The 15,820-nt window shown below is 34.1% G+C and overlaps 2 protein-coding genes across 2 annotated transcripts; one reads left to right on the forward strand and one right to left on the reverse strand.

Annotated features, from left to right (window-relative positions):
- The first annotated feature begins 3,400 nt into the window (after positions 1-3,400).
- On the forward strand, positions 3,401-4,560 carry LOC145621072 (uncharacterized). The gene has a single exon (XM_081675806.1). It carries the CDS (start codon positions 3,549-3,551, stop codon positions 4,116-4,118), a length of 570 nt encoding a protein of 189 aa, XP_081531932.1. The 5' UTR covers positions 3,401-3,548; the 3' UTR covers positions 4,119-4,560.
- Positions 4,561-5,788: 1,228 nt separating this feature from the next.
- Positions 5,789-15,490, reverse strand: LOC145619103 (homeobox-leucine zipper protein ATHB-15). Its single transcript, XM_081673704.1, has 18 exons — positions 14,312-15,490; positions 13,794-13,953; positions 13,342-13,442; positions 13,130-13,220; positions 12,795-12,890; positions 12,583-12,696; positions 12,405-12,488; positions 12,123-12,278; positions 11,945-12,019; positions 11,694-11,800; positions 11,415-11,607; positions 9,511-9,696; positions 9,321-9,401; positions 8,281-8,415; positions 7,855-8,174; positions 6,727-6,832; positions 6,289-6,438; positions 5,789-6,138 (listed from the first exon to the last, which is right to left on the reverse strand). Exons 1-18 carry the CDS (start codon positions 14,515-14,517, stop codon positions 5,992-5,994), a joined length of 2,508 nt encoding a protein of 835 aa, XP_081529830.1. The 5' UTR covers positions 14,518-15,490; the 3' UTR covers positions 5,789-5,991.
- Between the last annotated feature and the right edge of the window lie 330 nt (positions 15,491-15,820).

Raw genomic sequence — 15,820 nt, forward strand, 5'->3', positions numbered from 1 at the left:
ATCTCATCCACCCCTCCTTCAAAGTGGAATTAATTCGCACCAGGTATGGGTGAGCCTGTGTAGCATCCACATTTCAAGCCCAAAGGGCCTTTCATGTGAAGGGGAGTGATAGAATATAAAACATATTTCTGGGCCTCAACTATCAGTTTAAGCTTTTGGTTGAGTTGGTCCTTTAACATGGTATCAGAGCTCGGGTTGCGGGTCTCTTCTAAACTGGGTATTTAATCGCTACTGGATAAGGATTTACCTCCACAGGATGTCCAGCCCCTAAGAGGATTATTGATCTGGCCTTATCCAGTTAGCTCTGAAGTTCTAAAGGACACTCATAAGTGAGGAGGAGTGTTGAAACCCATTGTAGCCCACTTATGAGTGTCCCACATTGGAGAAAGAGGAGAGATGGTTTCACTTTATAAGGTAGAGGAGTACCTCCTACTATTGCCAATTGGTTTTAGTATGGAAGCTCCAAGGCCTTGTTTGTGGACCTAACTCTCCTCCTCCTTGTTCGGGTTGCCCAGGCCCATTTCATATTGTTTCGAAATTTAACAGATGTTACTGTTGATTAGCGTGCGTAATAATGATACAAAGATTATTGTAATATACTAAGTAAATAATAATGCAATGCAAGTACATTTTCTTGGAGTAACTTTCCAAGTTTATAATTCGGTAAGCATCTTTGAAATCAGTCAACTTATTACTTTGTGTAGTTGTGTTCCATGTACACTCATACACTTAACTACTTAAGGGGTTGTAAGAGCTTTAAAGTTTAAACTATAGATATTATGACAACTTGAAATTGCTTCAAACCATAACTTAATAAAAACTCGTATCAAATATTTGGTTGAAATCAAACGATGTAGAAGTAACCAAAATCAACCATAGAAATTTTTATTTTCTTTTCGAATTAATCCTTGGTATCATAAATTCATAATTAAACATGATTGTGGCCAGAAATGTAGCTTTTCAAATTAACCATAGACGAAGTGCAAGTAGCTTACGCAATAACGCCAACAGCTTCTTTTTCGATTAATTGCCGATGACATATATGCATGGCAAATTTCTAACCATGAAGAATATAAGGGGTTTCAAATTTCTTTTTCGTTTTTTTTTTTTTTTATTTTGTAATTAATTGCTTAAGATGCATGCATGTTAAATTAGTAATCTATCTATATTTTTTTTTTTTTTTTTTTTTTGAATGGATCTATCTATCTATGATATTGAAATATTATTATTGAAGAGATATTTTATAATTTATAATATATGAACCCGGCCTCACACACACAACAAATTACAACTCTTTACATTTTCATCATGATTTTTGATCCCGTTACATTTGATCTTGTTATGCTTTTTTATACTATGTCAAGAGATCAATTCAACGCAGCTAAAGCAAGATTAGCCATGTCTTGTCTTAAGATTTTTTTCCCCATGTCACATCAGATTTTAATAATTTTTAATATTTTATAATTATGTTAAGACTCTATAAGATTCAACTAAATTTAGATCTTTATTCCTCAGACTTATTTAAGATTACTCAAATATACATTCTATTTTTATTTTGTATGATTTACAATGGCGTCGTAAATTATGTATCTTACATAGGCACATATTTGAAAAATAATATCAAACCACTAATAGATAAAATTATAAATAATAATGAAATTACGTGAATATTATGATCGATATATATACATAATACCATAGCCAAAAATAATTACATTTTTTTATAATTTATTTGTTGATAAAAATAATAGCAAATATTAGAATACGTTAGATTAAAATACAAGAAAAATACAACTAATTTTATCAATAAAAATAAATACAACAGTCAATTGCAATTAGATTTACACTTTACATTTTTTCAATAAAATAAGATTAAATTATTGTTAACGATAATATTTTTTGGGAAAAAAGTGTGCTTTGGTATACGTATATGGACAAAATACAATGTATAAAATATGAACTGAGTCTTAAGTTGGGTCTTGAATTTTCAAGACTCCATTTAAGACTTTGTTAAGACTTTGCTTCATATATGCATAAATTTTGTGAAGTCTTGTCTTAAAACAAAAAAATAAGTGATTTGCTGATGTCATGTATAGTCTTAAGACCTAGGGCTAATCTTGCAGCCTAAAAGATTAAGCAAATGGTTAGAGTTCCGAGATAGCAATAATAGTTTTGTACTCTATCATATCTAGTTTAAGTAGCTTTCATATATAAGGTCTAATACTAATTACATAATATACTTAAGACCTTTCATAGGAGGTAGATCAATCTCACATATTATATTAAATTATACAAGTACATTTTCTATTCTCTTCATTTGTCACCCTAATTACCCAATCACAAACCAGCACTTACTATAATTTTAGAAAAAAAAAATGCAACAATTTTGGCATGTTTTACTATTACTCCTTTTTCAAATTCTAACAATTTAACATAACATATGTTTGTCAACACACAACCCCGACTATCAATATCTTTGATTTTTTATTTGTATAACTTATAAAATGTTGATACATCTTGATTCATTAAAATAAATATTGTAACTAGTCCAAAAAATATTGTAGATAAATTCATAACTATTTATACTTTATTTTTAAAAAAAAATTAAGTCAATGCCACTTAAAGAATAGTGAAATTTTCAAAGAACACACTTAAAAAAAAATAAAAATAAAAAAAAAATAAAAAAATAAAAAGAATACATATGCATATATACTTCTATACATGGAGCGTAAAGTTTAGTGCAAAATCATACAAAGTAAGTAAAATTCTTCCATGTCCAATTAGTTATATAAACTTTTCTCATGCAGCCATCCATCCATGCTTATAGACTTTTGTACGAGTGTAGCCTAACATAACTAGACAAAATTGTCCAAATTCAACAAAGCAACCTTATCTTCTAATGAAGAGACAACTTTTTATTCTCGATTTCTCGCTCTATTCTAAGGTAGTTCAACATTTTTAGTTATATTCTTCTCAAACACCCTAATTTTATTTGCTTACTATACGTGAATCTCGTGTTCACTATAATAAAGTTATAGTTCAGTTCTACATTAACAATAGATAAACTTTTTCCTTCCAAAAAAAAATAATCTTTTTTCCCTGCATAAAGCTGAATTCATGGCACATAACAATGCAATAAATCCTACTAAAAAAAAAAAAAACTGCATGCAATCCTTTTTGCATCTCCACAGAAATAAAATGCACACTCAACTTTACATATGTTGCATGAAAAAGACCTTCAACTGCATGCTTTTGTAGTCACGTAATTTTTCAAGAAAAATCTAGACTTTGACACTTACTACTATTTGGTCCACAAGATCATACGTTCAAATCTTGAGTCCCCTAAAGCTTGTACTCATATAAATAAGCATTCGATTACACTTATCTTATTCATCAACACTGGAAAAACACTCAAGAAAAACAAGTAATTTGTCTGTCTTCCAAACTATTACAACCTTAAACACTATTGTTACATAATTTTCTCTAAATATACGAGTTCAACTTAGAACTTTCTCACATAAGTTGGCTCGATTGATCTTATATTAGTCATGGCACCACCACATGGCGAGGCAGTTCCAACATCCTTCCCCATGCCTACAAGAAACTTCTCAAGACCACCAAAGCTTGCTAATGACAACCTTAAGAGGACGGTCTCTGACATTGCTTTCGTGTTAAGCAAGGAGATCGATATGGAGATAGAAGAATCACAGGCTCTTCCACCTATCTCAGAAGCAGAAGATGCAAAGTGTGAGTGTTGTGGGATGAGTGAGGAGTACACACCGGAGTACATAAAGCGTGTACGTGACAAGTTCCAAGGTAAGTGGATATGTGGGTTGTGCTCTGAGGCTGTAAAGGAAGAAATGGAGAAAAATGGAGGGATGTGTAAGGAAGCCCTAGAAACTCATATGAGCCATTGTCATAGGTTCAATAAGCTCGGTAGGGCTTATCCGGTCCTATGCCAAGCCGAAGCCATGAGGGAGATTTTTAAGAAGAGCTCTAAGATTAGAGCCCATTCTCTGAGCCCTAGAGACCTCAAAGGTGCACCAAAGAAGGGTGGCATCACTAGGAGCTCAAGTTGCATGCCTTCCATGATGAATGACCTTACTATTGACAACTAACTCATCAATTGGCATGTATTTAATTATTTTGCTTTCATTTACTTATAACTAAGCCTTTTAACTTCTAGGGTTGTTTTTGATGGTCGACATCGAATTCATTGTTTTTAATACCTCCTTTTTTTGGTTTTAAGGGGGTTTTATCATCTTGGATTAACATAAGTTGTGCTAATGATGATCCCACTTTGTTCTACATCTACACCCTTTTAGGGTTTCTTGAGTGGGTTCATAATTAATTAGCATATACTAAATGAGTTGATGAGTACCATTATTAGTTTAATTTGATTGTCTACTAATAATAGTAATATGTCTATGTAATGAGGATGTCATCTTGTTTGTTAAGCCATTGGAGCTGCCATCTTTGGCCTTTCCTTTCGGCTTAACCGGAAGTCTTCTTGTAATATTTTGTACTATGAAATAACTAATAAAATCTGTATCTTTTAAATTTTTTTGTTTACTTAACTATTTACTAATTACTATATGAATTAATTTTTTTCTCAATTTACACAATCAGCTTTATGCCTTTATGTTTTGGATTATTAATTATCTATCTTCTGCTTTCCTTATATATAACAATGTTTATGGCTATATTCAATTTGAGTTAACATCGAGAGCAAATAAGAGATTACCGAAATGGTTTTTTTTATTTAAGAAAAATTCTGACCATCGCCAATGCTACCTAAATAATAGACCACAGTTCTATTTTGTCCCAAAGAAATATAGTACTTTCCAAATTTATTGATAGATTGCACAATTAAATTTTCCATATTGTCCTTGATCGACAATTCCCTTATACTTCGTATAATTTTTTTTTTCCTTTTTTGATACATATACTTCATATCATAATTAAAATGAAAACAGTTTGATATGGCAGGGGTGTAAAAACTTAAATAATATATGATTACTATCCATATAATAGGTCAAAACTTTAAAGATTAGATGGCTTGAAAACTTATGTGCCCTATTATTTAGGGCAGAATGATAATGATATTTTCATGCAAAATCACTGAGGTAGTAAATTTTTATAGCTTTTATTTTCTTCCAAGGAAACCAAAAAAATTACTAGTATTTTCGTGAAGCTTCACATGAAAATTCTTACCTATGCAATAACTACTTTTTAAGCAACTCAAATGTGTCCTGAGACAAACATAGAAATTAGGAAACACTTTATATACTGAGTAATTGACTCAATGTGCATGTTTACTTGGGATAACTTTTCTAGTGGATTGGTTCATGCCTTTGTTTCGTGTCGTCCATTGTGTTCAAAATTGGCTCAAGGTACCAATTGTCTATTATCAATTCTAATTTTGACATTCTTTGGTTCATAACATTAACATTTATGTTTTGAAATGTTGGAAGAATTTCATAGTATTCCCTAAATAAATATCGGTCTATTGAAGTACTTCGTATGAAGATGAGGTGAAACTACAAATATCGTGATGAAGAGTTAATAATGGTCATAATGTCACAGCGTATTCATCAGTGTTCTTTCTCAACTTTCACATTAAACTAAACAATGTTAGCAAATTCTTCAATCAAAGTTCCAACCATTATTGCGAGTACATATTATATTTGTTGGGTTAATTGATAATTAGATCATGCGAACCATAAGCAAGTAAGCTAATCCAAGAATATTTAAAGCACAAAAAACATAGAAGCTGAGGCACTGAATCAAACAGAAAAGCAGTTTCAGGTCTCTGCCTGCCTAGCCGTAATGTAACTTCCATAGATAGATTCAGTTTACCAAGGTCTCCATAGTAAGAACCAGGAGAGCAAAAGAAACATATTACTACTTCACAGTCACATAAATAACCCTGTTTTGTTTAAGTATTTAACTTGGGAGTGCTAGTGCTACTAGAACTAAGGCTGCCAGCTATTAGACAAATGACCAGTTCATGAACATGAAGCAGATGCAGTGAGCGTTTTCTTCCTCGTTCAGAACCTTCCATGCCACTGCTCTTTCATATGACACCGGACGACCCATGCTCGACAGACATATACCACCTTGAAGGCAAGCAAAACCCTGCAGAGAAATTTAATGGACATGATAGCATCAGCAGTCAGTACCAACTTATGTATGTCACATGTAAAGAAGCATGTTTTTTCCCTTCGATATATACTCTGTATTTTTATTCAAAGGCAAATGTTTTGTAGACAAAGCAATCGTTCGAACCTGTTGAAGAATCTGAGGAAATTCTGAACAGAGTGTCTTTCGTCCTTGGTCATCCAGTATCTTCTCCAGAGTGATATCTTGTAGGGCAACCAAGGTTGTTTCGAGCATGTCAAGACCTGCCTGGTTAGCAAATGTAAAAACTGGCAAAGCCTGCAAAAGAATAGTCCCCCGGTCAAATAATGAATAATGCAGATAGGAAGTCTAACCTAAGTATATTTGCAAATTCAGATCCATTGTAATTTTTAGCATAATATCGGGTCTTCAAAGATTTGGGAAAATATATCCTATTATCCTATATTTAAAAAAAAAAGTCACTGATTAAACAGCAACAGCAAAAGATATTGAAACATTTTGAATCAAATAGGGAAAATACGACGAAAATCCTCTGAATTTCCAATCTTAGAAGCTCAATAACAAGAAGCAGCACAAATGGCTCACCTTCAAGGAGCAGCACATAATGGCATCAGAATGATGCCACAGAGTCTTGAGGACAACATCGTTACCTTCACCAGGTGATTTGAGTAGCTCTACTCCCAAGAAGCATCTGTCAAGAAAGTGACAAATCCAATAAGCTTAACAGAACTTTTGAATTTGACCTTGACCAACATTCAGTCTTCCATGAAATTCTAAAGGCATATCTACATGAATTTATGCATTTACTGTATTCTCACATGTGTATAATCCCATACATCAATATTTAAACCAGTGTAAAGCGACTATTAGATAAACAATTTTCAAAATCGACATCATTTTCCATTCTTCCTTAAAATGATATTTTATCAACCATCATTTTTCCCATTCCCTAGAATTAAATGAGACTAATCATTACCTGCCCACTTCAATTGGAAAAATAACAGCAAGCAATACATGTTTTCAAACCTGCATAACCCTTGAGTCTTTGAAAAATAAATATGCAATGCAAAGATTCAACCTTGCTAGGTTTTTTTTCCTTGAACAAATGTTATATTTTCTGAAATTCTGAACTTTTCCTTAAACAAGCAAGAAATGTCAAGTCAAACCAAGTATATCTCAGAAACAAAAAACATCAAACATTCAGAGTGATCAGAACATTTTGGCAAATAAGGGACTTTGCAAAAATGACACCTTAAGCTCTAAACAGATATCTATCAGGCTTGTTGAAGAGGTTCTGATGGGGTTTATCATTGAAGCTATAGGAAACTTAACCTAAAGTGATGTTAAACGAGCACTTTTGCTGATACATCACAGAAATTTATAATGATGGGAAGCTATGACCATGTTTTCATAAACCTTTTCACTAGCAAAGAACGATATCTGTTTCAGCTTTCATTTAACAGCTATTCTGGAATCTGGAACAAATTAATTGCCTTGATATTATAAGATAATAGTTGTTTCTGAAGGCCACACACATTAGGCAAGGGACAGGCATTCTTGTCATGGGTCTAAGAAGTGCATACTTTATACAACAAATTATTTTAGCAGCAAGTTTTTTTTTAAGTTACACGAACCTACACAAAAGAATATATGGGCAAACAACAAGAGCAGAGAGTTGATTCTAAGTATAACAACAAAAGTCTGGGGACAAACCTATAACTCTGGCAAATCCATCGAGCTAGAGTGTGAGCTTCAGGATTTCCGAGTGGTGATCGAAGTCCAGCTTGAGAACCCAAATGAGGAGATAGAGCCAACGCCACCCTCTGAACTGATGAAATAATGCTGCGAACATACTGTCGAGCCATAGATGCGACATTGTCTTGCAGATGGCTCTCAAAAGCGAATTGAAATGCAATAGTCATCACTGATCTCATGCTATTACCAGAAGCAGAATGATCAGAAGATCTGTTTGCTGATGAACCAACCTCCAGAGCAGAAGCAAGATCCAGAGTACGGTTTGGACTCGAGGTTTCCTGATTTAACAATGCAAAAAAAGTTGCAAAAATATGAGCTATCCTCCACCAAGAAAGCAGTGAACTTTAAAAGGAATAAAAATAACACTTTCCAAAGTGCAACAACCTTCACAGAATCAAGAGGAATGATGCGAAAACCAGATGGCAGGAGAGGAGCATCATCAGCAAAAGAAGCGTCAATAGGAGCAAATATGAGTTCAGCACATGTGCCAACGGCATTCTCATCCATTCCGCTGCATAGCTACCAAGTATAAAAGCACGTCAGCAAAAAAAGGTGATAAGCAATTTTTAGAGTAGTAAAATGAAAAATGATCTATGGGACTTATAAAAGTAACATCTTAAGAAAGGGGTACTCAGGTACGTATTATTACAGCGTGATCTTGTAAGCAATTAAGCATTGAAATAGAGGTAGGCAGCATGTATTTAAAAATCTAATTTGAGTGAGAGATAAAATAGCATTGTACATGCCCCAAATAACTTGATTTCAACTATGTTGCTCAGAACTTTTATTTGCAGTACCCTGGTGCTCTGTTCTTTCCTCTGACCAAACTTAATGTCAATTGAAGCAAACATTGAGAGACTAGCTAATTATAGGGTTTAAATAAAGAAGGATTGACTCACTCCATGTATTGAAAAATCTTAATAATCAAATCTTAAATTACTAGCTCAAGTTCCACACCAAAGTATGACGGAAATTAATTGTCAACAAGTGCAATTGCAAGTTAAGGGTAACAAATATCTTACTGCTTCTGTTTCTTGCAACAACTATCATTTTATGGTTGTTCCAACTAGTAAATCACATCAAGATATTTGATTTGTATTTGTTTAAAATTAACCAGTTAGCTAACAAAAATTTGTTGTGAACTTTATTTTTGCCAAACAGTAAGCAGAAAAGAGATAAGACAGAATTCATGAACTGATTCATCATGCAGGCGAATAAACATAGAATCAAACATGTTATAGTGAGAAATGGACATAAATAGTATATTTGAACAATAATTTGCAGGTCTCAACAATGTATACTGTATACACCACCTCTCAGTTGCAGTTTTATGGGACCCAAATAAGCAATTTGGTCTTTAAATATTTCATCTTACAACTTTTGAGATCAACAAGAAATAAAGGAAGTAGCAGCCCAGCACTTACTTGCAATAGGAACATGTCTCTTGGCATCATAGCATCTTCAGGACAGCTGACAACACCTTCAAGCTTAATGACCTCCAATAACTAAGCACATGAAAAATGACATAATTATCATTAATCATGTTAGACAAAGCAAGTGATAAGGATCAAGTACTTCACTAATACAATCTTTGAAATAAAATGAAAAGCTTACCTCTTCATGTTCAATGGTGTGTGCCAATGGAAGTATAACTTGATTACCAAAGCCCCCAATTCGTGATCCAGGCAAGCTACAGGGACTAATTTTGGCAGCTGCTGCCAAGTAAGCATCAATGTTGTTGTCAGCCCATTCTGATCTATGCTCCCTAAGGAACCTAAGAAGTACTGCTGGAGGAACATTCTGAAAAAATAAGAATTACGCACAGAATAAGATATCAAATCAAGAAAGAATAGATCAATCATATTTTGATCTTCCATACAAGTACACAAAAACAAAGGCCATCAAAGACCGATATAAAGTCCTTGATCAATCTACTCCCTATGACCCAAACAAAATGTTCTTGATGGCTAGAGAAAGTAAAAAATTTGGTTCACGGGATAATAACTGTCTCACTCTAATTATACCCTTCACAGTCTCTATTTCTCTTGCCCCTCTCTCATGAACCAACATTTAGGTTATACAAAGATGGTTCTTAGGTCACATGAAGAAGGAATAAAGAAATAATTAGTCCTGGTTAATGATGCTCTACGAAACCTACTACAAGAATCAATACAACAAAGGGCTAACGCATAAGCAGCACAAGTGTGAACTCTAAGGAGTCGATATAAATTTGAAGACAGCAATTCTTTAATTGCAAGCTTTATCATAATCAAGCACAACTCCCTCCTACAGTCAGGCTAATTAGAGTCCGTGAAACTCATCAATGAGTGAATCTGGAATTGGAATCCATTAACTTCTACTGTCGATCACCATTGAGCTAATTGTGAATAAAAAGTGCCAAATGGTATGAGTTCAATCACATATTAATTTGACAAGGATTTGAGAAGGATACTTCTCTACTAAGTCAAAACTTTCTCTGTACTTTATACCAACATGTCTTACTATCGAATGTGTATGAGCAGATTGAAAAGAAGTATTAGTAGCTTATACTCCACGGCTTCAAATACATAAGTGGTTATTGTCTTATTGAAAACTTTTAAAACTTAATGTTCTGTATTCTGCACTTCGTGAGGATAAGCATTCCTTGCTTCTGTACTGGCTCTACACACTGATACACAGGAACAACCCACATTCTAGCAACATTGGGACATACATAAAGGGAGAACGTTCCATTGAAATGGGTGCATCCATCCGCCAAAGTGTCAACCAGATTTCAACTCAAGTGACATTGTAATCATAGTAGAAGACACCCATTAAAGCCTAGCACCATGATGATATTACCAAGCATGATGACGCCAAAATATCCTAGACAGATCGATAGCCAGTGGGTTTCACATTGACCCATCCCAACTTTAAACTAGAAAGCAAATATATATGCTTACTCTATCGTACACAAGGAAACCAAATATCCAGAAAGATACAAAATTCAACTGTCATCCCCGTAATCACAAGATTATCACAAGCTCAAGGAGTTCGCTATCCGGTATTATTATTTTATTGTGCTCTTTATCACAGTGACTTCAAATAAGATAAACTAAATAAAAACATAACAGAATCAAGCCCTCCAAGAATTGCAAGAGCCTCGGCCACAATGTATCACTTATCATTTATTCAAACGTTAAAGATCAATCCTGTAAACCTTCACTACTTGAAGTTCAAGGGGGCAAGGGTAAACCAACAATGCAATCCCGACAGAATAATAATTCCACGATGGAGACAGAGCCTTTAAAAACATGTCCCCTCTAAACACTTTGGAACTGAACACATGTTTAGAAATTCAAATAAAAATCAAAAGAAAGGATAACTAGACAAAATGATTTCCTACCACAATGACATCTTATACATTGAAACACAGGTATTAAGTGAATGCAAAATCTTAAAGTCCATTAATGAAGAATTTATTATTTGACATGGCCTTCAAGAACGGAAATTTTTGTGCAAAAAAAATTAATGCAAACCTGTAGAAGCATTGAAGCTTTGGCACATAAAACCGTATTGCTCACAGCTGGAAATCCATTAGCAAATGTAAGGTTCAACGCCATCAATTTATCAGGTGATGAGTTAACAAGAACAGTGACATCATCTATGCCATCATTTCCAATCATTGACCATCCTTCATCAGTAAACCCATTCAGTGCCTCGTTAAAACCCCTGATACATTGGAAACCATCATATTCCGATAGCAAAAGAATTAAAGGAGAATCAACATCTTTAATAAATCTTAAGTGTATACCCACCTGCTCAGCCTCTGGCTAAGTGCTCGCAACGCTGCAGGTCGCCTGCCCCAATTAGAGACATTAGGCTGGGAAACTTCCTGAGCAATCTGCCTCAGTTGACGCAGTGCCTGCATCCCAACAGCAAAATATTAGGAGAATTGACAAGAACATGCACCAAATGCCCAGGATTAGTTTCAATCATACAACGATTAATAGCTCCTAATGGAAGTAATTCATGATCCATGATATGAGGCTTAAAAGAATATTCTTACCGCCATAGTGGTTTTCTGGGCTATAACTGTTGATGACTCATACAAGGGGCGCAACACTTCAGGTACACTCCATGGCTGTTTCACAGTAAGACAATTCAGAGCTATTAGTTACCAACGTCGTCAATGTGAATAATAAAGCATTTATAGATGGAATTAGCATCAACAGAATATGTATCACCTCAAGATCCATATGGTCAACAATGTGTATTATGGAGCCACCCCCTTCACAAGGCCTTATAAGATACCCACTAGGGAGCATTTCTGCTCTAACAAAGTTCTGCACAGTTGGCATGCTCGGACCATTCTGAGTATTGTTAAGTGATCTTTCACAGACCTATATGTGGTAACACATTACGGCAATAAGTACAGGGCTTAGCCGTGAAGCAAAAAAAAATCATGGAGCACTCCAAGTCCCAAGATAAACTACATACAGAACAAACATAATAAAAGGCATACATACCACCAAACTGCCATCCTCCATGACAGAGGTATAGCGAAGCAACCAGAAATCTCGAGCAGGAGCCAAAGTTGTCGGAGCATAGAGCTGAAAGCACAAAATATTGTGAGAAACACCAAGTTAAGCAAGTAGACAAAATTAGCCAAACAAAAACTTAAACACAGTAAAAGAGATCACTAACCTGCATGTATAGCAGCTCAACAGTTCCACCATTGGCAGTAGGCAGCACGTTAAGCACATCCACAGCTCGGCAATCGCGAAACCACGAAGGCCTATCCTTGAGGATTTCTGCAACCTGTAAAATGTGCAGCAGCGTAAATGCTCAATTCAACTTCAAATGAACATCAAACAAACTACTTATCAATTCACCCTTAAAAAGTAAATTGAACTTACTCTTGTAGGTTCAAGACCCACAAGGCCACAGGCTCGTGCAGCTACACCAGTGCAACCATGAGAAATAGCAACGATTCCAATGGAATCCGGACCAGGCTACAATATTTAACAACAAATTAGCAACCCAAACACTCTACATTATAAAATTAATAAAATCTTCTTAAAACCCAAGTTTCCACAACAATTTTCAGTACTAAAATATAACCCCTAACAGCTTTTTATTTAATAAAACACGTTCTTTTAACTACATTACTAATCTTATTATCTAGATTGATTAATGAACAAGTAATGACATATAATTAATAGATAATTAAGAAATTGTTTTAAAAAGGTACCTTCATTCCAGGCATTTGGACCCACTCTACAGCAGTTCCAGTGGCCTTTGAAAGAAACTCTGCTAAAGTTTCTTCTGCAATGGACAAAAGTCTGAAAAACAAAAGCTGAAACTCCATTAACCACACACCCAACAAAGAAAGTTTCACAGTAAACGATGTTTTTTTTGTTTTACCAGAAAATGACACAACAACCAAATTATTCCCCCACTTACCCTGCAGGACTAGCATCTCTTGGAGGATTCTGTGGCGTCAAATGGTGTTGACCACTCGTCACCACTGATTCACAGCTTGTGTCTTTACTAGCAATCCCAGACTGATTACCACATTATCAACAAAATCAAAACATGTTAGTTTATCACATTAATCATGCACGGGCTAATTGGATTAAGATACATGCCGAAACATTAATTAAACCAATCAACACGTGATTATGTTGTAAAATAACGAAATTTTGTTAAAACATGTTAGTTTATTGCATTAATATACGCGGGCTAATTGCATTAAGCTACGGGCCATTAATTATACCAATCGACACGTGATTTTGTCGTGAAAAAATGAAAATTCCGGGAATATGAATACCCATTTAAATGTAGCTTTGGATAATGCTCTTGAGAACAAGATTAGTAAACAAAGTATATCGAAAGATAAAGTCTTTTTTGCTTACTTTCTGAGTTTGCTGGCGAAAATAGCCATTTTCATAGACAAGCTGTGAAACTTGTTTTTGCAACCTATCATTTTCCTCCATGAGAAGCTTATTCATAGCAGTCAACTTCCTATTCACAGCTTGTAACCGTGATGCCTCTTTTCTCTGTTTCTCCCTACATCTGTTCCACATTTAAAACACACAATAATTAAAACCCATAAAAAAAAAAAAACAATAATCTTGTAAAATATACGAGTAGAAAAATAATCACAAATTGACTCAAACACTGCAAAACATAACATGACAAACAATTGTTTCTATTATTATTATTATTATTATATTTGTTACACTAACTAATTTAGACCGTGTCAGACCGTCTGATACAAGAATTTGCGAATTTAACATAATAAGACCATGTCAGACCATCTAATACAGGAATTTGCAACAATATATTATAAATTCATGCCACAATCTAAAATAACATAAAATTAGTTAAAATTAACATGAAAATCTTGCAAATGAGAAGATGAATAATATACCTTCTGTTTTGAAACCAGACTTTGATCTGTTTAGGCTCAATATTAGAGAGAATAGGGCACTCACGAATGAGCTGTTGACGGCGAAGAGAACTCGGTTTAGGACATTCATGATAAAGCCTCTCAAGTGCTTCAACCTGCTCAGGTGTATACCTCACATACTTCCCATTATCCATCACTCCCTTACCATCCTTGCAGGACATTGCCATTTTCTTACAAGCTTGACACAGTTGGTTTTCGACACGAAATGATATCTCTCAGACACACTTGATGTCTGAATGGATTGCAAATCTAGGAGAATAGATAGATAAATAAATAACTACTACTAGTAGATGAACTATTTTTTTTTTTTTTTGGTTTTGTATTTTTTTTTTTTTAATGGGGATAATAACGACGTAAGAAATTATCTGCTAACATAAGATGAAGCAGCGAAAAACACAAGGAATGTTTTCTTACTTCCCAAACTTTCGAGATCAGAGCTCTTGAAATTTTCCTAATAATACTCTAAGCAACCAAAAACAGTAACTTACTAATTATAATTTTGTTATAATAAAAAAAACAACGATCTAAAAAGCGACGAAAATCCGCAACTCCAGAACCATGAAACCCATTTTTCTTCTTCCTTAACTCTCTTCAAAAAGCGACGAAAATGATACTAGTATTTATATAAATAGAAACCATAGGTTATACGATAAAAATGAAAAAAAGGTGGGAAATATCAGAATAACTCAACGATAACCGAATAATTGAAGAGGGTTAATCAAGATCTCTGAACTTATAACTAAAAGCAGAAACTTCTTCTTCTTCTTCTGAGTAGCCAGCATCTTCTTTATTAATAACCCAGAATCAGATTGACTTGATAGAACAAACTGAAGATTACCCAGAAACTCTGCATTGATTAATTTGAAGAAAAAGTACTTAATTTAAGCTGAAAAGGGTATTTAAAGGTTTGAATTAAAACCCTAATTTTACAATTTTGGGGATTTTTTTCTTTTTTGTTGGATTGATTGTTGCTGTTCTGTAGCAGAGAAAAGAGAGGAGTGTAGCTTTTTATTTTCTCTCTCTTCAATGGTGAGTGTTTGTATTGCTTTATCAGCTGTTTTAGGGTGTATAGTTACTAGTATAGGGAAGAGGGGATATTTTTAAATTAATATTTTTTTAATGGGTTTTAATAAAATAAAATAAAAAGAAGTGGGAATTTTTGAAATTGGGAAATCAAATATGATTATGACAAAACTACCCTTTGGTTAAGGGTTGGTTTTACAATGTGCCCTTAAAATTTGGGATTTTTCTAAATTGGCTTGTAGGTGAAGGGTGGGGTGAAGATTGGTTCAAAAAGAAAAATTAAAATAATTTTTAATTTGGTTTTGATTCATTTAATTTGATTTAATTTATTTCTTTTTTTAGTGTGTTTTTTGGTGGGACAAAAGGAAAGGCCACAACAACAGACAAGAGTTTGTAGGATCAAAGCTTTGTGAGATGATTGGTGCAAAGTTGTTTTTTTTCTTTTTT

Source organism: Chenopodium album, chromosome 27 (assembly GCF_948465745.1).
Source record: "Chenopodium album chromosome 27, dcCheAlbu1.1, whole genome shotgun sequence".
Lineage (NCBI taxonomy): Eukaryota > Viridiplantae > Streptophyta > Magnoliopsida > Caryophyllales > Amaranthaceae > Chenopodium > Chenopodium album.

Excerpts from the sequence above, each read along its gene's own strand:
- LOC145621072 (XM_081675806.1), top strand. The coding sequence starts at position 3,549 with ATGGCACCACCACATGGCGAGGCAGTTCCAACATCCTTCCCCATGCCT.
- LOC145619103 (XM_081673704.1), bottom strand. The coding sequence starts at position 14,517 with ATGGCAATGTCCTGCAAGGATGGTAAGGGAGTGATGGATAATGGGAAG. Across the intron at positions 11,608-11,693 it reads CTTAGCCAGAGGCTGAGCAG|GGGTTTTAACGAGGCACTGA; the intron begins GTGGGTATACAC and ends CCAATGTATCAG. Across the intron at positions 6,439-6,726 it reads TTATGTGCTGCTCCTTGAAG|GCTTTGCCAGTTTTTACATT; the intron begins GTGAGCCATTTG and ends ATTCTTTTGCAG.